Below are 25,943 nucleotides of genomic sequence, written 5' to 3' on the forward strand. Positions count from 1 at the left end.
GTAAGCAGCTGCATTTTAACACCTGAAGTTGTATGTTGGTCATTTATCACTGCAGTGTTCTGATCTGCAGCATTCGACTGTAAGAATGGAAAGGAAAACATCACGATGCGTGATAGACTTTTAAGTGAGTTTTTGTGCTTCCACTTAACAGGTCACAAGTAATTTTAGAGTTTGGTGTTTTGTTCTTTTGTTTTGTCTCAGTGAGACAAAAAAAAAAATTCCTAAAGTTACGATGTGTGTTCAGGGGCAGACAAAATACAAAGTACAACCCCTCCTTATACTGCCTGTAGTTCATCAAGAGCAGTCTTTGCTCAGCAAATGAACACTACCTGAAAAAATGTTGGGTTTTTGTATTTTCCCTCAATTTGCCCCAGCCTGTATCAAATGCTGACTTTATTGGGCGTTTAGTGAAGATGCACGTGATAAAGGGATTCTGAATCAGTGTTAATTTTGTTTGTCCGAAGAGGTAATGCAAGAGACCTGATTTTTTTTTTTTCTTTTTTTTTCTCCCAGACAATTATAGTATCAGCTCTAAAAAATAGTTTCACTTGAGATGTTCCAGACTGATGGTCAAAAGCTTCTGGTTGCATCTGAAAACTGTATCTGAAGCTTTCTTCCCTAATTGCTAGCTGACACGTCACAGGGAGCATTATGCAGGGCTATGCTAATGCAGCCAGTCCTGTCACAAGGGCTCTCTTCCAGTCTGCAGGTCTGAGCAGCGGTCACGGTAATGAATCTGGGTAAAAAGTGATCCATGAGAAAGAGAGGAGGAGAAAAACACCGAAGAAAATCTGGTGATGAGGCGTCAGCCCTGCTGGTGGTTTGCTGTTGGTGAATTGAAATATTCTCTCTTCTGCAGGGGTGTGTGGACTGATTGTTCCTCAGGAGGACATGCCATTTTGTGATACAGGGATTTGTCCAGATATCATAATGAACCCTCATGGCTTCCCATCACGTATGACGGTTAGTGGCTGTGTTGTCATTAAAGAGGCAGCGTCCTGCAATAGAAAGTGAAGTTGTTAAGCCAGAAAAACAAAACTGTGCGTATGTGAGAGCCATACAGTTGCAGCCAGAATATTCTCCAGTCCTCATGCCACATGCTTGCCCTCTTACGAACCTTCAACCATCTGTTTTGAAACATCCTTCTGTAAAAGGAGTTGGGATGTGGGCTTTTTGTTTGTGCATCACAATCATTTTGTTCTGCATCAAACTATTAGAAGAGCAACCAGGTACTTCATTTAAAGTCTTTCCCTCCCAAGTGACTGTGGCCAGTAAGTCAGCTGGGCAAAAGTGAGGGGAAGAGCAGAGTTTCGGTAATAGTTCTATGCCTTATATCACTGACATCTCCATGGAATTCATGCAAGCCTCGTTGTGGGGCTGTACCACATACATCAGAACCTGACCTTTGTATGGAACCTCTCCTGATTACTTTGTATACCTCTGTGATGTTCTTCTTTGTTAGCTGCCTTCCTCCTGTTCCCACTGCTGCACTGTGGGTCAGAGTGTCAAACTCTGCAGCAGTCTCCCACAGCAGAAGGCCACACTGGATCGTGCTCACTTTTCAGACAAGCTGGAAAAAAAAAAAAAGGGAATGTCTGACTCTGGTACTTAAAGGGATCCCAGCCCTCACTACAGGAATACCTCCTTGTTCTCCTTGGGTTTCTCCCACTGTTTCTGTTGCACACAGTAACACAGGTTGCCATCTCAGGCCCATCACAGAATGGTTTGTGTTGGAAGGAGCCTTTGAGATATCTAGTTCCATCCCCCCTCCTATAGGCAGGGGCACCTCCCACTAGACATCTGCCTTACTAACACTGTGATTGATCCAGGTATGTTCTAGCATGTGCTGGTCAGCAGGCTGTTAACTCTGCTTTTCCTTGTAGGTAGGAAAGTTAATTGAACTCCTGGCTGGGAAGGCTGGGGTCCTAGATGGCAGATTTCACTACGGAACAGCTTTTGGAGGCAGTAAAGTGAAGGATGTGTGTGAAGATCTCATTCGCCATGGTTATAACTACCTAGGGAAGGACTACGTAACATCTGGTATCACTGGGTAAGAATTTGCTGCGTAATTTAGCTGTCTGGGGGAGTGGGGAAATGCTGTAATGTGACTGGCTATTGTAGGAGACATGAAAATCTGCCGAGTTCTTCTGTATGGCAAAAAAGTTAAAATCAAGGTTTTCCTTCTGAGGGATTGGGAGAAAATTCAGTTTTCTTTTAGCAGCAGTTCTTGTATGTACTTGGAATCAGATGAACATTTTCATAGTGATTCTAATAGTACTGTAAAATGTAGATTTGGAAGCAGGTGTCTGTTCCTTGGGAATATTTTTTGTGTGCTTTATTTTATTTTTCCTTTCACTTACACAATGATTCAGTCTGGCATTGCACTCTAATCTGCAACCTTCCTGCTGTGCCGATGGGACTGGCTTCTGAGGCACGGAGTTCAAAGAACACAAGATAGTTTAGGAACAGGAAAAGGCCATATGGTTCCACATGCCTGCCTTCCAAAATGTATCTTAATCCCACCTTCCTGCTATTTTTATTATTCTCCAAGTCCCTTTCTTCTCAAGGAATAAGTTTGGATCTCTTCTGTAAGTTGTTTTATTTTTAATTGCTATTCTTACCAACTTATTCCATATGTTGTTTGTCTTTTGTTTCAAGACCAAAGATTTTTTTTACACCTTACATTCTTTGTGAAGTACTTGAATGTTTGAAAAACTTTTTGTTGATAACTCATAATTTTTAACAAACATGCGTAATCTTGTTTCCCACTGAGAGTAATCTTGCTCTAGAATTCTCCTGCTCCTGAACTTCAGCTTTGTACTGATTTTTGTCCTATTTAGAAACTTTTCTTCAGGTTACTGGTACTCTCGCAGGCAAAATTTCATGTGCTTCATGTTTTTTTTTTAAATGAAATTTGGAAGCAAATGTGTGTGAAAATTCCAAATACGTATGCAAATTCCAAATATCTAGTTGCATGTTGTTACTGGCTTAAATGGGTGGCTTTTGGATTAACACTCCACCATGTCAATAGGGACTGTGACTGGGAGGTTGTCTGCTGTTTGATTTTGCATCACATGAGTGTTTCTAGAAATAAATGGCTGGGAGTGTGCTGAATTTTTGTGTTAAATCTGGCTGTTAGTGAGTGCTGAAGGTGGTAACTGGGAAACGACCGAGTATTCTCAGCTGTTGCTTTCTGATCTTTAGTTGTTTGTGCTGTTCTTACAATTGGGGCAACTTTAAAGACAGAAATCCTCACCTATTATTCCAGCTCCCAGAAATGAGTAACACCCTCTGTGCTGCTTCCAAATGTTCCTGTGTGGATGCAAAGCTCAGCATCTTAAGTGCAGTTCTGAATGCTCCTTTTACCCTGCTTGTCAGAGTCTCCAGACAGAGAGTGTTGTGCTGGGGGCACGGCTGCTGAGCAGGCCCCCACCTGCTGCAGATAGAACATCATGTGGCAAGAGTTGAGGAGCTTGTTCCTTGCTTGTCCCTTGATGCAGCAGTGCGTGGTGCTGGCAGTGCACTGCTCTTCTGTTCAGAGGGGTTCTCTGGAGGATTTTCAGACCTGGAAGCCCAAACGCATATTTTAAGGACTTGTGATTCCCAGATGGTTTTAAATTCTTCTTGTCTGTGGCATGCTTGTCTCTCTTAAAGTAAATATGTGCTAACTGTGAATGTTGTGTTTTTTCTTAATTCATCCAGGGAGCCTCTGGAAGCATACATCTATTTTGGCCCTGTGTATTACCAGAAACTGAAGCACATGGTGTTGGATAAAATGCATGCAAGAGCTCGAGGACCCAGAGCAGTACTTACCAGGTACTGTTCAAGGCTGGATGCAGAATTCTTCACCTGCACTCAGAAATATGCTCATCCAACAGATGGGTGTAAAGCAGTTTATTCAGTTTATTCAGCAGTTTATTCAGCAGTTTATTTATTGATGCTTGACAAAAGATGCTGTCACCTATTGATATGCTTCTGCACAGTGGAGCTCTCACAGTGCGCTGTGGTAGGAGGTTGTTCTGAATATCCAGGTGTGCTCTGTGCTGTACAAAAACTGAGTGCTTCTCAGACTTCTGTTAGCAGTTGGTTAAAAAGCACCATGCTCCGATTCTCAGGGCACAATTTGGCCCTTCCCCGCTGGACTGTACTTATCATAGGCATTTTAGGAGGACCAGTTCTCCCCTTTAACAACTGTACTTTTACAAAAGAAGATACGAGTAGAAACAAATTAATTTAGATACTTCAACAGTCTGTGATACGGAGCAGGTTAATACTGATGTGGCCCAACTGTAGCACAAACCAGCATTAGCATAACATGCATCCCCAGTACACTGCACTTGGCCTTGCAAAACTTCCATTCAACTGTAAAATTTAATTTAGAGTTTTATGTGGTGATCCACAGTTCTTGTACAATACTGTGCAAGAGAACTGTGCTTTCACACGAATAAATTGCAAAGGTTACAGAGACAACAACAGTAAATCTCCATTTTTATTTGCTTGGTTTAAATATGTCTTCAGTTTCTGTGGAGCTGTGTTGATTGCTCCGAGCCTGAACTTGGTTCTCTCTCCAACAAAAATGTTGATTGCTGCATTCATGTCCTCTTGGGTAAATTTTGAAGATATACACTGGGGTAAATGTAACAAAAACACCTGGAGGTGGGCTTACATTCTCTGCACCTTTGGGGAGTTGGCAGCATTCTGCTTTCTTTGGTGCTACTCACCTTTTCTCCTTGAGGGCAAACAAGCTTTTTGGCTCCAGCTCTAAGGCTGCTCGCGCTCATGAGCTGTATTGCTGACATCCCTGTCTCACAGAAGGTGGCTCAGTGGCACAGTCTTTGTTTTGAGGAGGCTTCTAGTGAATCCCTTAGTCTAACTCTGTCCATCACAGAGGATTATCAGCTAAATCTTGCCAGACAGCTTGCCCTGTCTGCCCACACACTATGTTGGCCACTCGGTCCTCTTAACAGGTGCAGCTTTTGCCTGTCTTACATTGTTACAGAGTGGAGGTGCAGGTCTCTGCTCTACCTGATAAAGTATCCTTCTCTCTTGCTTTTTGCTGCATGTTTCCCATGTATTTTAGCTCTCTGACCCCATGCTTTCTCTGGATCAAATTGAAGTTGTCTCACACATTCCATAGAGAAAAATGTCAATGGTTAAACAGGGAGAGAAAACATGAAAAACTTCTATTTCTAAACTTCGAATAGTTTTGCTGCACTTTCCTTCTTAATTTTTGTGTCATAGCTCCTTGCCAGTATGATTTGGACAATTTGGATGATGATTTGTATAGTGGGAATGATATTCCCAGTTACTGGTCTGTCTGCCCCATTTTCTATGTTAGTCATACCGTTGTCCCTTCGTACGAAAATGAAAACTTAGTCTCAGCTAGAGGTGCACACAGTTGTTTCACTAGAGCTCCTAGCTTATCCAAATCCCTTCATCAGCTTTCATATTGTCTACCCCAGCTTTCTCAGCTTTTTAGAGATAATGAATTTAAATAAAACTTAAATCCCAAGTCAAGGTAATACTTGTATGTAAAAATGAATGTGCTGTGATTTCCCCCACCCCTTGCTTTGAATCCTTTGTTCCAGTCAGTAACATCACACTATGGAGCTAGGTCTCTTTATTTGACTTTGAGGAAAGCTAGTGAATGTTCAATTTATGCTGCCACTTGACTGGCCCTTTAGGAATTTTCTTTTTTCTCCTCAACTAATTAAACTGCCCTTATTGCCATCGCCTCTGCTGAGGGAGCCTGCTCTGCCAGCTTTCATATTCACTATTGTTTTTTTTCATCCATCACACTTCCTGTTAGATTGCCTCTAACATTGTTGGGTTTTTTTTGCCTTTTGAGGTAATCTTGTAACAGCTTCCAACATGGAATTTAGCAATCATCATCTTGAAATACATGTTATTATATATCAAGTGTACCTTAACTGACGGAGTTACATTTCCATCTGAAATAAGGCAGAAGACTTGAATTCCCTGAACATCGCTAATGTTAAGTACTGCTCAGATTTAAACAGGACTTTGTGAAATTGCAAAGCAGCACTCTGTCAGCGTGATCAGAAACCACCAGGATGTTACCCTCTGAGTTGGCATTTGCTAAATGAAATGCAAGACTTCACTATTTTTTTCCCATGAGTGGTTAACAATTAATTTAAAACGTAATTCTATAGATGGTGTTGTGCAGATGCTCAGTCTTGCTAAATATCTAATAGATAAACTGGTTTTAGTTTTGTTTGTGAGAGAACAGTGTAAGCTTTCTGCAGGCGTGGTTATTTTGATGGGCAGTCGGAGCTGCCACCTGCACGTCCTTTGAACTTATCAGACATTGCCAGTTCCTATTGTACCGTGGAGCCGTAATGTGAGTGTGGTCAGAGTTCCTCTCTGGAGAGCACAGTGCTCCCACCTCCTGTTGGGCTGTGGTTTTTTTAGGTAGTGCCACACTTCTGGGAGATCAGCATTTCAGCCAAGAGCTCTGGTGCAGGCAAGGAGTTGAGGTGAGATCCAGGAGGTGTCCCCTTGCTCATAGGAGCAGGTCACATTTCCCTCCACTGCCACTGAAACAAGGAATGGCACCATGAAGCTGAACCTGCTGCTCTTCCAGAAAATAGTACCAATAAACCCTTAATGTGATTAAACCACTGGAGTTAATCGTTTCATGGGTTTTTTTCCTAAATGCAACAGTTGAGTAGAATGAAGACCACTTGGCCTGATTATTAGTTCTTTTAATTTAAAAAATCCATTCATTTGACGTAAGATTTAAGAGTCTTAAGATCTCTGTTTTCCTTAAAATATGAAAGATGTAATTTTTTTGTATATTCCTCATCTTATCTTTTGAGTGTCTGCTTTGTCTTCAGAATGTTATATTCAGAATAAATAACAGCAGCAGTTACCCGGGGCAACAGCTGCAGTGTATGTGTATAGAAGCACAGATACTTCCTAAAAACTGTCTGAATATTTTAAACGACCCTTAGCATGAAAAATCTTCCAACTCGTGTAAACTGAAAAAACTCTGATAAACTTAAGGAGCCAAAGACAGACTCTTTTCAAAGGCCCAATCTCGATATTGAAAGTTTGGGTACTTTAGAACTAGACTACTTCTCTGAAAGGAAGGGTTTTATTTGCTTTCTTTTGTTTTTAGTGAGATAATTTTGACATTCAGTGGGAGTGAAACGTTTAAGAGCTTAAGATTGAAGTTGAAATTTTTGTTCGTGTGTGCGTGGGTTTTTTTAATGGGATTTCAGCTGCCTTAAAAATCATCATCCTCCATCTCTTCAAGGGCTGGAATCGAGACCCCATAGTTTTTTCAAGTGGTTTTATCCTCCCTTAATTGGATTGTGACTTCATTTGGAAGGGGGTGGGGGGGTCACGTTTATAAAGCTCTGTTGGCATTTTATCCTGTGGACCAACACCTGGTGAAATTCTTGAAAGTAGGCTTCCAAGTTTAACTATTATTGGACAAGTCAGCTGGTAGAAGAAAACTCGGGCACTTCTAGTGCAGTGCTGCAGCAAATGTCTGTGCTCAACTGGACGCCTCAACTGCTTTTAAATCTGCCTCAAAGCGCTTCACAAAACTGCATTCCCACAGGGTTAGGCCTTTAAAACTGTGTCTGAACAGTGATGGTGCCATTGCCCGAGTAGGGGGGGGGCTCGGGAGTTTAATCAGGATGTAAACAGCTTCTATCCATTCTCCCAACAGCAGGGAAAAATAGAAGGTTATGTGAATGAAAAGGGCAATTTGAATTACAAGCAGATTAGTCTTAAAGTTCCACTGTGGTCAGGGTAAAGGGAGCTACTTCCCCTAAAAAACAAACACAGCTTGCATCTTTGGAAGGTCAGTTTGGTCTGGTAATTAGCTATACATTTTATTTTTTTTTTAACTTGTAAATAATTATTAGATGTTGAAGTGTTTTAGAAATCCTTTTCCCTAAGTTGGCAAAAACTTATTTTAAATCTATCTAATATATTTAACATATTTAGTAGATTGAAATAATATCAACTAAATATACTCCAAAAGTTATGTATGCATTGTATATTTTATATGATTTACAGTGCTCTAGCAGAAAGGAACAGCACATAAACACTGGCTTTCAATGACCAACAAAGCCTCCTGTGATTGCTGATAATGATTTTTATTCCTTCTCTTTGCTGTCATGCTTTGGGGAATATACTAAGATTGAAGTATTTCATGACATGCATGCAATATATTAGTGCTTCAGGAAGTTAAGATTGTTTCTGCTTCATAGTTCAGTCTTCATATTTGCAGCCCAAGTGCTACTGTGTGTGCTAATATATGAGAGCAGAACTAATACCGAACTAAACTGCAGTATGACAAATGAATATTGAAAATTCTGGCCACAACCAGCCAAAAATATATATATACTGTTAAGTAATAGATTTTACCTTGCTTTTTTGTCTCAAAATTTTCAATGTCTGTTTCCATTGATTTGGGAGTTGGTCTTGATCATCTCCAGAGGTCACTTCCAAACCCCTACAATTCTGTGGTTTGTTAAAACTTCCTTCCTTCTGGCACCACGATGAAGAAGTCTTTCCAGACAAGTAGTGAGACTTCAGTTTGTGTTGAGGAGCTAGAGAGAGCCCATACAGCACCGAAATTAGTTTGTTAACCATCAGATGTGAAAAAGTAAATGAGATAATTGTTGCTGAAATTCTGCATCTTTCTTTTTTTTTAAGTAATGAGTTAGTAGTATGCACACAGCAGAAGGGAGTAGTTGATCATGCTTTTTCTTGCTTTGTTTTGATACTTTTGATTAAAACTGGTCTTATGTTAACAATTTAGCCTCATTAGCTGCTGAATTTTATAGTTTTTATATATAGTTTATATCGTTTTTATATGTTTTATAGTCATTTAAATGACTATAAAACACAATAAACATTTCAGCTAAAAAAGAGTATCTGTATCCAGGTTTGTGGTTGATAGATATTCTTCTTGGATACTGTTTTGGTCTTGCTCGCTCAGCTACATTCCATGAGGTAAAGATGTGGCACGACGCTGCCGTTGTTGCTCACAGGACTGCGTCACATTGCCAGTGCAGGAGCAAAGATGAAATTCTTCAATTTGAATAACATCTGTGAGATCAGCAGCACTGGTTTGTAGAATGTTGTTATCTGATGGTATTGTACCATTCCTGTAGTTTGAAAGCAGGTATTCCTAGAGTGGTGGAACCTGTGTTCTGGAATTCTTACTGCATTTTCCTAATATTTATTTCCAAGGCAACCCACTGAAGGTCGATCCCGTGATGGTGGTTTACGTCTTGGAGAGATGGAACGGGATTGTCTGATAGGTTATGGAGCCAGCATGCTGTTATTGGAGAGACTGATGATTTCAAGTGATGCCTTTGAAGTGGATGTTTGTGGGCAGTGTGGCTTGCTGGGATACTCTGGCTGGTAAGTTGTCTAACTGCAGTGGTTATGACCTTTTGTAGGTCATGGTGTCCCTTCTTCACTGTGTGCATGTGGTGTCTTTCTTACATGTTCCTATTTTCAAGATAGCCCTCAACTCTAAGGTACATAAATCAACATGTTATAGAGAGAGTAAATGTGCCTCTGTGTGACAGAACTTCGCCCTTGGCCAAGAGTCCCATGACTAAGGGAAGAAAATATCAATTGTGTGTGTTCAAGTTGCAAGTTACTTCAGTGCTTATTTGTTGGGGAAGACGAGGAGTTAGGGGAAGAGGATTCATTTCTAAATACTTCCTAATAACATTGGAAGTTTGTAGCATCTTGGATATCAATATCAGTTAGGAAGGGCAGGACGTTGGGCTTTATTTACTTTGGTTCTTGGAGAGTAATTTTTCTGTGATATGGGAGAAAGTAAGGCATGTTTTCAGTTTATAGGCATAGAAGTGACAGCTATCCTTTCTTGCTGTGGTCAAATCTTTCTTCAGAAGTGTGTCTGGCCAGAAAGAACTCACCGTGCTTGCTAATACCAGTAGCAGTTCTGTTCCCTATGGAGCAGAAATACAGACAAAGCCTTGGTTGGTGATATCTAGTTGGACATTGCCCTACTGGCTTTTGTGCAATAAACATTTTTAAGCTCTGTATGCACTGTATGTAACAAGTGAGCCTTCTTTCTGATCCAGGTCTTTTAAAACTGCTGCAGCACAAGTAAGAGTTGAAGGCAGTTGCCTGGAAGGAAGGGCATGCATGAATTCAAACAACTGCTTCTCACTGTGTAATGCAGTGCCTTAAAAATACCCTCATGCAGATGTAGTGCAATTGAAGATTGAATTTCAGAGACTGGATTCAATGAAAGCACCTTGAAGAAATGGGAATTTAAACATTAGAGATAGTGTTAAACTTTGTTTTTAAAGGATTGCTAATCCAAATGCTTTCTGTTCTGAAGTTTGTAACATAACGAAGTTTAATAAGTTTTTAAAATAACTGAAAGAAGCTCTCAGACAGAGCGAGACATTCTTGCAGTTGAGTTCTGTGAAAAGCTGTCTGGAGTGCAGGAGTAATCAAAAAGAGATAGATTCTGCTATGTAATACACAGCACCTACCAGTAGCCAAAGCAAGTGGCCCTATAATGAGCATCACAGAGGAGACGGTCATTAAGAGAAACTCACGTCTTCCAAACTGGCTTGGTCAGTGATTCCAGCATTAATCAGGCATTGCTGCGAGAAACCTTGTGAAACATATTGTTTGGTGGATGTCATTAAGGACAATTGTCTGCAGGAAGATATGCTCTCCTCCCAGACAGGGACTAGCAGTTGGGTATGTCTTTCTGCAGCACACTAACAGTGCATTGGTATTGGGGCCTGGACTGGTACTTTTCGTAGAAGGGGGCTGTTGTGGCAGTGACAGAATTTGTCCCCATAAAAGGTACAGGTAGAAGCTTGCTGCAACAAAACCAGCTGCATGCAGATCTTTCAGCTTTGCTGTGCTACAGAGTTATGTACTGAATGTTTCAAATGAAATTTGGTCCTTTTTTGATGATGATAAGTTATTCTTTTCCATAGAGTCTGGGCGTCTTAAAATCTTAAGATCAGCTTTGGCACTGTTGCCTTTTTCTGTTCAATGTGGCATCAATCCTAAACTCAAATGCTCTCTTGGATACTTCAATTTCTATGATCTCTGTTGACAGTAATTTACAATTTGTGCACATTGTATCTTGTAACCTTTATGGATGATCTTTGTGCACCTACAAAACAGGCACAGGAGGGTCTAGCATCAAGGTGTGGTGCAGTGAGTAGTTTGGACTCCTCAGCTCTTAGCTGCTGTTATCAAACACTAGATTACTGCTGATAATCAGAAACGTTGTGACTCATCAAGCTTCCAGGGCTTGCAAAGTATTTTTTTGTTTGTTTGTTTGTTCTTAGTACAATTGTTTGCTATTTATTGTCATAAAAAATTGCTTCTGTTTATGCTACTTCACCCTTCGTAAAAACACAGCTGTCACTATAAATTTGGACCAAGTTAATAGTTATCAACCTGTAATTGATGCCCGTTCTGATTTAAGACATTATAAACTAGAGAAATGTAATTAAATCTTCTATACCGTTAGTTGTCAAATCTTAGATGATTTTCAGGAGGGGAAAAAAAAAAAAAAGAAATACCCCAATTATGGAGCATGAGGAGGTCATTTTTTCAGAACATCTGCTGGGGATGTTCTTTTAAATATATCCATAAAAGAGAAGTAGCATAGTTAGGGAAGAGCAACTGTGAAGGAACTAATGGTGAGTTTCATAACCAAGAACCTTGCTTAACATCAGTCAGCCTTATTAGGCCTGGCTGCAGTGACTCCCTCAGGCTCTAGATCAAGGTCACTGATAACAGAAACAAATGACTAAGCATTGGCTTTATTGCAGATGTTCGTTCTTTGTCTCATTCTGCACCACAGAAGCATGTAGCTGCTTGGAACTTTAGACTGTCTTGACTTTATGCTGAGAATATAAATATGAAACATATAAGCAGAAGGAGAGTAGGCCATTAGGGAGGTGCCAGGACACACTCTGTGTTTGCAAAGGCAAACACATCAACTTTCATCATCAACTTTCCAAAGCCAGAAGATGGAGAATACAATAGAATGAGGAAATACAGAGGTAAGAAACAGAATAAAAAGGAAATATTCTTTCCCAGATTTTAATATCATTGTTTGAGTAAAGATTGCAAAGACTACTTGTTAAAGCAGTTTTACCAGATCTCCATCTCTGCAAAAGATTTTGCTGTTTCTACAGAGGGACCTAAGGAGAGAGATGCTCCTTTTCAGAGCTAGGAATGTGGATTGGTTTGAGGCAGCTTAGTAGCATTAGTAACATTGTGAAGTAACATTGTGAATAAAGGAAAAAAAAATCCCAACTAAATGTGATCTTTCATTCTTCCTCCCTCTTTTCTGTGACTGTCTATAAGATGGAAACTGAATCACGAGTCGTGTTTCAGAAATACTTTGTTCTGTTCACCTTCTTTCTCATTATGTAATGCTGAATATTAGTTGGCAGTTATGCAAGTGGTGAAGAAGTAGAAGTCAGGCCTGTTAACTGCTAAGCACTGATTCTTGTCCAAGAAAAGCGGGTTTAACATGAAGCTCTTGTTGACGTCAGTCAGATTTATTTAAGAGCCTCAAGTTGTGACTTCCTTAAGCGCTAATGCATCTCCAGCACTCACCTCCTTCTGGGACTGAAGGCAGTATTTAAATGCAGGTGGACAAAGGAAATGGTGGATAGTGGCAACTGCTCTTTTCTGCAGAGCTTTATTTGTGCATAAACTCTGACTTTCTTTTTGCTTGTTTCCACAGGTGCCATTACTGCAAATCATCATGTCACGTGTCTTCTCTGCGGATCCCTTATGCCTGTAAACTCTTATTCCAAGAACTGCAGTCGATGAACATCATACCTAGGCTAAAACTAGCTAAGTACAACGAATGAACAAGAAAAAGAAGAGAACAAGTACTTTGTATAAATTGAAATCCAGCGTATCTAACTGAAAGATTTTTTGGTGCACAGTAGTAACTCTACAACCTAAGTGGGCAGAAGGAGGTGCAGACCAGTTGTAGGAAATCTTTCATGTGTATTCTACCTGTTTTAAGTTCACAGAAGACACTTCATCAGTAACATTCACTAGTAGTTCTGAAAGCATTGATGTGTCGTAGTGAACAAGGCACGAGGGAATGGTGGAATGAAGTCATGATCCAGCAAGGCACATGCATCCTTTTCAAGGATGTAGCAACCCCATACTTTGTTTCGAAAAATGTTTTGCTGGACTAAGGCATGAGCTGCCCTCAGGGCACATCCTATTCAGAGAGGTGAAAAAGACGTTTTACAGACTAGTGGAATATGAAAGGCTAATAAATGTTTTAAATAATTGTGCCCAAATCTGTGGTGCTGTGTTGTGTTAAGGATGGTGAAGCCTTCTCTTAATGTCTAAAACATTTTGCTATTCCTAAAGCATGTTGTTAAAGCATTAATTAGTCAGTCTTAGAGATATGAAAGAACAGCACCTAGAGAATTTGAAATAGTCATTTTTAAGTGCAGTTTTTTTTTATGAGATACAAGGTCTAAAGAGACCTAAAGCAGCAGATGAACCAAGAGTTCACTCAAAACCCTAAACTCTCCTGAGTCCTTTCTTAGGAAAGCACATTTACCTTTTTAACTGAAGTCAGGAGGAATTATGAGCATGTTTAGGTGCTTGAGAGAAATATACTGCACTAGATCAATCAGAATGCAGAACATTGACTGTGAAGGTCCTGAGGTGCCCTCTGCCTCTTCATACAGCTGAATTGTGGATGCTGATCCTGACACGACTATGCCAGTCATGTTGCTGCTGTTCTCTTAGCCACATAAGAAGCACAAATGAGTACCAGCTTGAATAGACTTCCTAAGCTGCTAACAAAATACGCAAACTAGCAATTTTGTGTTTTAGGTTACAAACAAAATCTGAAAGGGGAGATTTTATTCTCTTTTTTCTCTTTTTTTTTTTTTTTTTTTTTTTTTTTTCAGTAGGACTGATGGCAATGTAGATCTCAGCACAGCACATTTGGACTGGAAAAGCTCTTGAAGCACCTCTACTGAGATCTGAACAGCTCTGGGTTATTTATGATGATTTTTAGCAGAATGACATAAACCAAAAATTGTCATTTGCAAACTACTAGAGGAAGGGGTTAATCAACAGCCCCAACCAAATTAACAAACTTGTTTTTCTCCATGATTGCCAAACTGAGGCTCGGGTGCACCACCAGAGGGAGTGAGCCTCACAGGCTTTAGCACGTTGATGGGAGAAGTGTTGACTTGGCACAAGGAAACCACTCTTAGGATAAAGGCTATCCAGTCCTCTTTTAAGTGATCTCCTGGCTTAAGAGGTCTGAACTACAGGATGTTATCAAGACTAAGCAATGCAAGCAATTACACTTGCAGAAATTTAAGCAGACGCAGCAGAGAAGAGTAAAGTAGCATGCTCCCATGTACCCCTGCTGAGAGTACAGATCTGTGTGCAGTCCTGAAGGGGGGACCTTGCAGCTGTTATACCTCATGCTGTTGAAAGCATGGCAATGGCTTTTGAGAAGATCTTGAGAGAGTAAAGGAAATCCTCTGTTGTAGTTTAGGAAGCCGTTGCAATTTTAGCATTGGGTGTGTCCAGCAGAGCATAGAAACTAGACATGTCTAGGAGCAAAGGAGAGTCATCCACTATGAACTGCTTTGGTGATACTTGATCAGCTTCATTTACACGTTACTGTTGTCTCGCCGAAATCTGAATATATAGGAGTTGATATGCCTGCAGATTTGAGCTGAAATCCCAGATTTTTACTTCTTGCCTCTCTTGAAAAGGATGCCTGTGTTCCTTCTTAAGACACTCAAGTAAGTTCTTTGCAGTAGAATAAGCAGTATAAAACCAGCAGCAGAAACTGAGCAGACAGCTGTGGTGAAAGAGGCAGTTCAGTGAAGGAATCCTACTGCAGACAGGGCAAATTACAACACAGAGAGCTAGTGGAGTAAAATATATCCTCAGAATCCCGGAGCTGTCACACTGCTTTCCTCTGGTGAGCCTCATCTTTGCAATCCTTTCAATTATCTTTCAGCCGACCTCCCCTCCCCCCCTTTTTATACAGTGAGTTCCTTCACAAAGAGGTCTCATGCCAGCTAGGGGCTGCATTGCTGTAAGTAAACTTCCCCAGATCAGCCCTGCCACGAAAGACATTTGCTGAAAGAGATACAGTGTTCTGAACAACACATAACAAAATCTTAAGGCATTAGCAGGAGGACTTGTGGCTAGAAAATTGCCAAAAATGTTCATTCTTTTGCAACTTCTTTATCTCTCACTAGTTAGCCTCCAGGAGAGGCTTTCTACGCCAATTGCTATTCAAGTTGAAGGTCACCAGCATTAGGCCCAGCTGAACAGCAGGATACAGTCTGCTCCCAGAGGTGTGTGCTGCTGTGGGAAGAGCTGTCTAACTCCATCTTTAAGTTCCCATTTACTTTGCAGATTAAGGATTCAGCACTATCAAGTGGCAGGAGTATTTCTGGAATAGAATTCAGAAATTGTTCTTTCATTTCAAAACACAGACATTAAAAGCTACCCCTTCAAACAGCATCCATGCCTAGCTGTACTGCTCTGGTGTGAGAAGCAGAATCAAGTCAAGGAGGGGGCAGAAAAAGCACAGCTGTTTGTGGAGTTGTGGGTAAAGTGTTGTTTAGAGTTCAGAAAAACAGCCTCACTGAGTCATTTGCGTACCCTTTAAGACTTTTTCTTTCTTTCTTTCTTTCTTTTTTTCCTAAGGTAAATGTTTCCAAACATATGAACAAGAAAACTATAAAGAAAAATGAAACCAGACTGGCCAATTCTGGCATTCAGAGAGGTTACAATATCAAATACAGGTATACTGGGATTTAATAATTTTAAGATGTAGAAAATGAATAGGTTTTGTTTGTAATATCCATATCTTAAGAGCTTTGCTTGCAAAGAAGCTTGAGCATGCAGCAAAGAGGGCTTTGAATTCCATGGGCTCCTAGTTACATGCTGCATAAAAAAAAAACCAACAAAAAATAGACCACAATGATGAGAAATTACCGCTGTGACATTACTTGGGGTTTCTTGCTCATAAATAGAAAACATCTGTGCTTTATAGTAATATGGGAGTAAGTTAGGAGTCTGAAGATTGTGTTGTTGTTTAGTGATAACAAATGGCAAATAAATAGTGCTGTACTTCTGCAAATTGGTTTGTAAACCCTGCTCAGAATGCACCTGTAGGGTCAGACTGTAGCAATAAATATCATTGTGCAGACCAAACCAAATAAGAAGGGCTCAAAACTTACCAGTGCTTCCTCCGTGTGAGGATCTTAGAACTAGGCTAATTCAAGCCTGTGCACTCCCAAGCCCTGGAACAACCTACCTGAGCTCACATGCCTTGTGCAGGGCCCTGCAGGAGCAGCGCAGGCTCTCGGTTGTGCCCCAGGACCAGCAGCTCTGAGCTGTGGCATGGAGCTAGCTTGGCACTGCTGCAATGCCCCCCCGGCCAACCGCTCCCCACTTGGAGCTGAGGATTGTTTTAACAGCCTGTTGCCAGTTCAGTGGGGCCATGGGGCACTTGATGAATTCCCTCCTCCGAAGAGGACGTGACTTGCCCAGGGCCACAGAAAGACCGTGCCAGAACTGGGATCAGGACTCTGCAGTCCCCAGGTGCCAGACACGTGCTTGCCTTAAAACTGAGCACTTCATCAAACCGTAAAATCCAGCCAGATGGTGACTCTTTGCTATTATCTGGACCGGTGCAGGGAAGCTTAATGTGTGCAAGGCACAGTGAAGATCTGCATTCCAGTTTCTACGTCTAGGGCTCAGAAGCCTAGGAAATTGACCCATGTTTTAGACCTGAATGTTCCTAGAAATTTGAGCACGTTTAACACAAGCTCTGGCTTGAATCTGTCCTTCCCATGGAATGTTTCTACCTGCTTTTGGTGGGGAAATTCATTCTTTGGGAAGAGGTATGGAAGAGCATGAGCAGTGACTGGCTGCTTCACCAACCTTGCTCTACCTGTTGCCTGTAGACCTGATCAGTATCTCCTCTTCAGAGTAGTAATGGGTGCTGGAGTCAGCCAGTGAATCAGTTTTGCCTCTTGGCAGTCATTTAAGATCTCACCATACAGACTCACAGGACGTATGCACCATCTTTGCCACAGATGCCTATGGATGTTTATCCAGGGGAACACCAGAACTTGGTTAAACTTTCTCCAAGCTCCCATCAGAGACGATACATAATTCTTATTATTACTACTATTATTTGCAGCTGAGATTTTTAAAAAGCAGTTTATATGGCTTAATTCCTGTCTCATAAAAGTCAACAGCAATGATTCCTGTTAGCCACTCTGTGAGTGAATTTGGACCATTGTTCCACCTTCAGAAAAATCTTTCTGAGCTTGTAAGCAGGCCATTGCTCCTTGCATCCTGCTGCTGGGAGGTGGGAAGGGGCAGGAAAGAGTAAGTATGTGTTTCTCCTAATTCCAGTTATTCTTTTACTCCCCTATTTCCTGAGGCAGGTGCCTTTGAGGTGTTTGCAAAGACCAAGTATTTTTTGCTAACAGCTTCATTTTGCATGTCTTTTATCCCCTCATCCCAGTCAGCATATTAACAGTGTGTTGGTTCAAATGAAAAGCATCTCTCTGCTAACAGCAGCAGTGACTTTTTCCTTGCTAAGAGTTTCAGGGAGCTGCCTGAGCTAAGCATATGTTTTTCAATTTCAGGCAGCGCGCTCAGACTTAACATCAAAACATGATGAACACAAAAAATAATACAAAAACTAAGGAGCAAAATAAATGAATGCACTAAACATAACTGTTTTTATTTCTTGCTAAATTGCATTCTGATAATGGAAATGGATTTACCTTTAATTCATAGTGAATTGAAAACTTAACTCTGCATTCAAGCCTCAGCCTGCCAGTCAGCGGCAGGCACTGACGGCAATGCTCTGTGCTCCAGGCGGATCAAAAGAAACTCATTATCAGTCAGTCATCTAAGAGGATATGGCGGCTTCACGTCCAGTTGTTCGGCAGTCTGGAATGGATCTTTTCTGTGTCTGTTGTCTATAATAGCTTTTAGGGCTGGCTCTTCTTCCAACGCACAGTACAAATCCTCTGGTAACCAGTACCAGCCACGCACAACAAAAGCCAGCTAAATCTGGTATAAGCTCAGAAATTGATGACTCCTTGCCCTTTCCTCGTACTGAAGTCAGAAAGGGACTCCTAGGGCAGCAGCCCTAGATGCAGGAGTTCTTCTGGACTCCTACAGACACTGATGTCGCCCAGACCTGCAAGACCAGAGGAGTGAATTCCCTCCTTCTGTGCAGGTTGAAGCTGACCAGTGTGAACAAGTTGTTTTGCACGGTTCCTTTGGCAACTCTGGCGCTGCCAGTTCTCCCTGAACCCAGGAACTGCAGCCAAGCAGAATTCCTTTCACAGGCATTAATAAAAGCAGATCAGTTAAGGTGGACTTATACTCATCTTCAACAAAAGTTGGCTTTGGACATCTCTGCTGTTCCAGCAAGCCAGCTGCAATTAACATTACTTTTCATTCAATCTAAAAAGAAGGTACCCCCTTGCCCAATGCATGTGCAATCCATCATTTGCATGCCTCAGCTCTTCTGATAATTTTCTCCCAGATCCTTGCCTGTGTGCCTGCCCCAGCCACTTTCTCTCAGTGCTTGTGTCAGTAAAAGCCTTGTGTCAGTGAAAGAGGGATCAGTGTGTGCATGTTTACCTAAGATGCTTTCTGATGTTCCTCAGTTCCTGCATCTGTCAGCATCACACTCCCAAGCACGCACACACAGTTGATTCCAGAAGCCTTCTGTCAGTTTACTCTATATCCTGTCCTTCACCTTTGTGTATAGCTTCCTAAGGAGTGTTAATATATGTAAAATAAAGTTAACATTTCCTGTATGGATAAGGAAGGTAATTGGGAAAGGGAAATCAGTACATAAACAAGATCCTTCTCTTTTTACTTCTGCAGGATTTTCCTAGTAGGTAAAGAAAGAAATAAAACAGCTGCAGAGCTGGGAAAGTGAGCAGACAGAAGTGTTTGTTCATTCCAGGACAGAGGTAGCAGGCTTAGGCAAGCAAGAAAATATGAAAAAACTCCCAGACTGCAGCCACTGCTAAAATCTCACTCTGTACATGCTGAGATGCTGGGGATCCAAAAGGGTCCTCTAAGCCATTCGCTCCAGGTCCCTCATGTTGTCAACACCATTTTATACAACTGTTCACGAGACATTGACTTATTACTAAAATTAACACAAGTTCCTGTCCTTGCTAATACAAGAGAAAACTTGTCTAGAACTTCAGCCTACTGTTGCCTTGGGTATTATGGCTAAATTGATAGCTCTTACTACGCTTTGGTTTCTTCCCCTACTATTCATTGAAACTGCCCTCGCTCCTTGGCACTTACTCCCAAAGTATTTATGCTAGGGTCTAGAAATGATATTTGGGGTCTAGCACCACCATGAGGAACATCTTATGACAAGGAAATTTTGTGTGGCTGCAGCCCACTGCAACAAATGGCTGCAGAATGGAGGACACTCAAGGAAACCTGTTTTTGAAAGAGCTCAAACTATTGGATTTTAAGTGGATACCCTCCCTACCCTTCGATGACCCTTCCCTTCTCTCCAAGCACCCACGCTCCAAGCACCCATTCATCTTTCTTGAACGAAGGTGACAGGACAAGGGGAAATGGCTTTAAGTTGTGCCAGGATAAGTTTAGGTTGGATATCAGGAAACACTTCTTTGCAGAAAGGGTTGTTAAGCACTGGAATGGGCTCCACAGGGAGGTGATTGAGTCACCATCCGTGGATGAGTTTAAAAACCGTTTGGATGTGGTGCTCAGGGACATGATTTAGTGGAGGGTTGTTAGTTTGGGTAGTGTGGTTAGGTTGTGATTGGACTCAATGATCTTTAAGGTCTTTTCCAACCTGAGCAATTCTATGATTCTATGATTCTCCTTTCACAATAAGTGACACAGCCTCTCTCCCCTGAAAACACCTCACTGAGGCAGTAGGGTTATCCTGTTGGTTTTGTGGTTTGTCTGCGTAGACAAGAATCTGGAGCAAAACTCCTCAATTGTAGAGTTTCTGTATTCTTGCCAAGACCTGCCCTTTCCTCTGTATCAAATCCAATCCTGCAGCTGACATCACTGAAAAAAGCTAGCGCTTTGCAGTCTAACCATCTGTAAGCTTCCAACTTGCTGCACGTTAGGTTAATCAGATTTTTGTGGGAGGAGAACGCCCCACGCTTTTAGAAGAATTATGTCCTTTGCTGAGAATCGCGTGGGAAATCCAAAAGCACTTTTTAGAAATGTAAGGACAACCCAACCAACACTGAGCTGTGGAACGATACCAGAGTGATGTGTCATACTGAGGATTAGGTAAGCAGGAAGATGGCAACATGAACGTGAGGACAGGAACTAATCTGGAGAGGTGGGGAGCATGCATCCTGTTGAAGAGAAAGATGAGCCTCCAGCCATGCAGCGCAGACTCCCAGTGGAATCTCACCCTAGAAGGAGCTCACACACACTTTATTCCACTCATCAATGGGACATCAGCCCCGCAGAAGCAGCTCCTTTACAAGCCGACCTCCCAGGTTCTGGCAGTGCCTGCAGCAGGGCCCTGGCAGCCTGCAGAAGCTGAGGGCCGCGCTTGAGGGAAGCACTGCGCTTTGCGAGGTCCCCTCCTGGGCTCCGCCACAGCTCGCTATGCTTGCAGGTGTCTCGAGGCCTCCAGGCTGCTTCTGACTGAGCGCAGGGCGAGGCCTAGCGGAGCGGGCGGGCTGGGGCAGCCCCACGACGGGAGGGAGAGCCGTCTCTCAGGCGGGGAAGGCGCCCCGTTCAGCCACCTCGCCGCTTGTTTTGCTGCGGGTTTGTGGTGTTTTAAAAAAAAAAAAAAAAAAAAAAAAGCTTCGCAAACCGACGGGCAGAGGGAAGGGGGGCAGTCTGGGTGATGGGAGGGGAGAGGGGGAGAAGAGTGGAAAATGTTGGCTCTGTCCATGGTCAAAGTAATTCAGCTATAATCCCCCTTTCTCTTCCTCTCCTGGAGCTCCATTCATATTCTAATCACAGCTTTTCCTTCCCCGGACCAGCCACTTTTATCACAGCCCCAGCTTTGCACTTTTACTTCCACTTCCAGCACACACAGCCGCCTGCAGAATCACCAACTTTTCCCAGCCTCTCCTCCCTGACCCCGAAGCGGGACGGATCCCCGCTCCCTCGGGGTAGAAGCTCCGATTCCCGCGTGCCCAGCGGCACCCCGTGCTCTCCCTCCGGGAACGCGAAGCCCCGGCCCGGAGCTGCCCCAGCACCGCCCGGCGGGACGCTGGCAGCCTCTCCCCCCGGCTCCTTCTCTACCCACACACATCGCCCTTTTTTCTTAACCCCCCCCCAGCCCCCGCCCCATGAGGGACGTCGGGGAAGCCACGAGGAAGCCACGAGGAGGAGGGGAGCGGGCGCTGCCCGCCCGGCCGCGCCCCGAGGAGCGCAGCCCCGAGCCCGTTGGAATATCGGAGGCGATTTTGATCCGTGGTTGTAATGAGCCAAAGGCGCTGGGTGGGGGCCGGGGGGAAGGGAGGAGTGGAAAGGCCGCTGGAACTTTAAATAAGAAAAACGTTTCTAATGCTCTAATAGAAGAGGGAAGTCGAAGTGTTGGGATTGCGTAGATCTAAGGCCCCCCTTTTTGGAGGAAAGCTTTTCTTATTCAAAACAGCATCACAATGGGCTTCACATTGAGCCTTGCCACATCCCCATCTGAGTAGCAGCCATTCATCAGGCTGGCTGGCCTATCAATGACATTTCTCCCATCAGGGCTTCTATAAAATGATGCTTTTTCCCATGAAACATCCGCAAACATTTTGACGGGTCTGGCTTTGCCCTGCTGGATTACGGAGTGTCCCCCTCTCCCGCGCTCCCCCTCCCCACGAGCCGCCGCTGCCCTCCCTCCCGCCCCGCTCCCTCTCCCCTCGCTCCGCGCACCCCCGAGCTGGGGCTCTGCACACCCCGGCACCTTGGGGCTCCCGTCCCGTCCATGGGAAGAGCATGCATTGTGGGTTGCTGGAGGAACCCGATATGGACTCCACAGGTAAGTGCCCCCTCCCTCCCTCCCCTCGCCCCCCGGGCAGCGCTTCCCGACGTGACGCTGCAGCCCCGGGTCTGCGCTGCCCGACGCGACGCAGCGCTGGGGTTTTCCCTTTCTTCTTTTTTTCTCTTTTTTTTCCTTTTCCCTTTCTGCTCCCCGGGCTACCGGCCGGCAAACTCGTTCCCTCTCTGCTTCTAGTTGCAGGCTTTAGGTTTTTTGGGAGCCTTTCGGCGAGGTTTATCGGGGAAGTTGCTTGCGAGGTGCGCAGCTCGTCCAACGGGCAGCGCCTCGAAGGGGAGAGCTCTGGGGACTCCCGGTCCCCAAACTGCCGGCCTGGCCGCTCAGCCCGTTCACTCACGCCTCCCAAGGAGGGGAGAAGCCGGAACAGGAGCGTGACGAAGGGATGCTCTCCCTGAGGGCCGCAACCCGCGCCCCGACGGCCGCCGCTGCCGCCAGGCGCGGCCCGACTCAACGCGGCGGTGCGGCGGGGCCGTGCCGGGGGCCGTCCGCGGGCAGGGCCCAGGGCCGTGCGTTCCCTCTGCGGCTGTCAGCCGGGCTCTGCCGTCTCTACGGCCCCAACTACCCGCCCGCTCGCAGCGGCCGAAACCCTCCGGAGCCCGGACACCGGCACACAGCCGCCAAAACAACCTTTGCAGCTTGAATTTATCTGACCGGCGCCGGCACGCGAGCCCTCCTCCTTCCCTCTTTCCCTCCCTCCCTGGGCAGAGCCTCCGGGACTCGCAGCCCCGCAGCGGATCGAGTCCCCCGCGCCTCCCCGACGGCTCCGCGGGACGGTCCCGGCTCCCCGCGGCTCCCCGACGGATCCCGGGGCTCTTTCATCCCTCACCCCGGGACGATATCCCGATAGTGTTGAGGGGAGAAAGTGCTCCGCGGGGAATTGCGCTCGTGTCCCGCCAGTGAGCGAGTTACGGACGTCGGATGGAGCTGTCCCGCTTCGCTCCGCCGTTGCCGGGACGGCGCCGAGCGCGCTGCAGGCGGATTCTCGTTGTTAGGAACGGGCCTTCAGGGGACACTGCCCGAACCGACAACCAAACCGAAAAACCAAAGCAGGCAATGGGTTCCGTAGCCCTGCATTCGGCGCCGCCCGTCCTCGGGCAGAGGCTCCGCACTGTCCGTTCCTTAAGTTCAGCGCGGCTGCAATAGATGGCAGCATGATTGATTAAGATAATATTAATCAGAAAACGCTTTAGTCTTGCTAAACAGATGGCAAGAGAAGTGGGGCTTTGCGGTTGTCTCATTCAGACACCTTAACCTCCCTTTCAGAGGACTTAATCCAATTAGCTTTTCTCCCGAGTTGCAGTTGTTATGTAAAGATCCTTTTGCATCGCGGAGAAATATGGCTTCATTGAAAAAAATCCCTCGTGTTTTAATTCTCCCTAATGCTTTATCTCGAAATAATAATAATAATAATAATATCCCATGGCCATCGGGCAGAGGCTCCATGCCCCGCAGCATGCCATAGTCGGGCAGGAGCACCTCTGGTTTCAGAGTGCTGCCTGGATGGGATCCTTGGGATGTGGAGCTGAACCTCCAGAGAGAACCCAAAGCCCATGAACTCAGCAGAGAGCCCTACAGTGCCGATGGGAGGTTGGGATGAGGCCCTCAGAGAGCTCCGTGCTGCCGGTCTGCCTGCAGGATACCAGCACAGTGCTGGGCTGCCATCGGCCTGCCGGTGTAACGGGACCCAGCGCCCAGCACTGGCAGAAGGGAACGAATGGTCTTCATCGTTCGGTTCAGTTCATGAAATCACCGATACTGGTAGCATTCAGAGCTGGCAGGCAAAGCAGTTGGGACAATTTAGAACGTGTCTGTAACACAGAAGTGTGCAGCCCAAGGTCTGACTTCTATTTTTATTTTTTTTATTTTTCTAATCCAAGTGAGTGGTTTATTTTGCTGCTGAAAATTGTTTGCTTCACCGGTTGCAGCGTGATTTACTAATAGATGAAGTGGCTGCTGTTGTTGTTTCCTTACAAGCTCTCAGGCAACCCAAACTGAGATTTATGTTTGTTCCAGAAAATGAAGGAAGTTATTTACCGCTCCGCAGTTTGCTTACAAAGGTTCTCACCTGCTGAGCCGTTATGATGATCCTTCAATTTGTTTGAATTCTAAACTCAATACGATGCAAACACGCAGCAGAAGCACCGCTGGTTCTTAACGCAACCAAACCTGGCTGTTTCTCTCATGTGATTTCACATCTTAACGTGATTTGATGTGAAAGAAATGGAACAAAACAAAATGCAGCAAAACCGTTTTGTTTCTTGCTGGCTGTGGCCGGGCCCACTCCTTGGCAGCAGCCATCGTTCACAGCCATCCCAGTGCTGTGCTGGTCCCTGCTCCTGAGGGTGCATTCCAGACATTGGGCAGGCTTGAGGGGCTTTGTAGGGCTTTGTGAGTTGGCCGGAATTCTCTCGAGTGAAGAAGTTTGCCTTCAAAGTCTGACACGGAGAGAAGGAAGATTTTATGATTTACTTGTCTGAATTCTAAAATACACCGGGAGGTGGAATTGCGGGACTTTCACTACTGCGCAGTCTGCTCTTTACCTGCCTTAAGGGAAAGCTCCTTAAAGGGATGAAAGGGAAGAACCGAAACAAGATTTTACATAAGAATGGCTGGACGGCTGCAGGAAATTATTTCATTTATTTAAGTCACAGTTTAGGGCTCATGGTCCTCAAGATTTTATTTGGGTGAAAGCTTCGTTAAAGAAGGGGCTCCTGCTTCAGGCAGATGACACTTTTGCCCGTGGGACTGCACTGAGAGCTCCACAGCCCTGGTGGTCCCACACTTCTACAAGTGGTGAGAGGAGATCTCTGTGAGCTGTGAGATCCCTGTGCTGGGCATTAGAGCTGTCCCACAGAAAGTCACCATGACTCTGCCCTCAAGCACAGATCAGTGCTCCCATCAGCATTGTCAGCTTGTTTGCTGGTGGGAAACCAGGCTGCTTTCCAGCCACTGGTGCTGTCACCGAGAAGGAAGGTTTGCACACCCATACAATCAGCAGCATCTCCAAACGGAAGCGGTTTTGCGTTTTTTGAGCTTAATTTACACATTTTGCAAGTTGGAGCAGTCAGAAGGGACGCGTCCCCTGGGACACAATTTCACTATGAAGGGTTTTGCCGTGGTAAAATAAATGACATTGTGGGAGCACCGGGCTGCGTGCGGTGGGGAAGCAGTAGTGCCTCTTCACACGGAGACTTTTGAAGAGGCGGCCTTAAATACAGCCAGGGCGTGGGGCTTTGTAACAAAGCCTTGAGAGCCGCAGCGGGCTGTCGTGTAACCAATACAAATATAGGGTCAGTCCTTTGGGGGATACTTGATGTGACATTAAAGTCCAAATAATTAGCTCACAATTCCGTGAGCCCGGAGGTCTGCGAATTTTCCGAGTTCACCCGCTTGTCCGTTTCCCCACATCTGCGCCGGATTTTCCATTGGTTTCATTGTGTCTGGAAATGAATGCCCCGTACGATCCGGCCCTGCTGGAGCCCAGCAGCCCGGCGGCCGAGGCGATCGCATTGCTGACACTCGGGTTAGGAGGATGGATAGCATAAAGGGTATTTGATGGCTGAGCGATCCCATAGATAGCAAGAGCAGGAAGAGAATGCGGTGTCGATGAAGGAATAGAGACCTCTGTAAGCTTTTTATTATGCTTGCATTAAAACATGCTTATGCATGTCTGCTAGATCCTGCACGCTTGTGCATACATGTGGAAGTTTTTGTGTTTAAAGCTGTGATAGTTTGTTATCAGAGATCCCAATGCTGCAATTTCTCCCTGAGGGAAGCACCTGTTGAAAGCCCCTGTGTAGCTGCCCCAAAGGGCAGGTGTGCAGGGTCAGCTCATGACGATCCTTCCTAATGGCAGCAAGTGTGT

The 25,943-nt window shown here is 44.4% G+C and overlaps 2 protein-coding genes across 2 annotated transcripts in view; both read left to right on the forward strand.

Moving 5' to 3' along the window:
- The window catches only part of POLR3B (RNA polymerase III subunit B), a 67,766-nt gene extending 54,432 nt beyond the window's left edge, over nucleotides 1-13,334 (forward strand). Inside the window, exons 24-28 of the mRNA XM_052668591.1 lie at nucleotides 860-963; nucleotides 1,884-2,050; nucleotides 3,703-3,816; nucleotides 9,235-9,408; nucleotides 12,758-13,334. Of these exons, the coding sequence (XP_052524551.1) occupies nucleotides 860-963; nucleotides 1,884-2,050; nucleotides 3,703-3,816; nucleotides 9,235-9,408; nucleotides 12,758-12,887 (689 nt within the window). The 3' untranslated portion in view covers nucleotides 12,888-13,334. The remainder of the gene's footprint in view (nucleotides 1-859; nucleotides 964-1,883; nucleotides 2,051-3,702; nucleotides 3,817-9,234; nucleotides 9,409-12,757) is intronic.
- An 8,628-nt stretch (nucleotides 13,335-21,962) lies between these two features.
- The window catches only part of RFX4 (regulatory factor X4), a 91,943-nt gene continuing 87,962 nt past the window's right edge, over nucleotides 21,963-25,943 (forward strand). Inside the window, exon 1 of the mRNA XM_052668593.1 lies at nucleotides 21,963-22,060. Within this exon, the coding sequence (XP_052524553.1) occupies nucleotides 22,018-22,060 (43 nt within the window). The 5' untranslated portion in view covers nucleotides 21,963-22,017. The remainder of the gene's footprint in view (nucleotides 22,061-25,943) is intronic.

Source organism: Tympanuchus pallidicinctus, unplaced genomic scaffold (genome assembly GCF_026119805.1).
Source record: "Tympanuchus pallidicinctus isolate F22 unplaced genomic scaffold, pur_lepc_1.0 scaffold8, whole genome shotgun sequence".
Taxonomy (NCBI): Eukaryota; Metazoa; Chordata; class Aves; order Galliformes; family Phasianidae; genus Tympanuchus; species Tympanuchus pallidicinctus.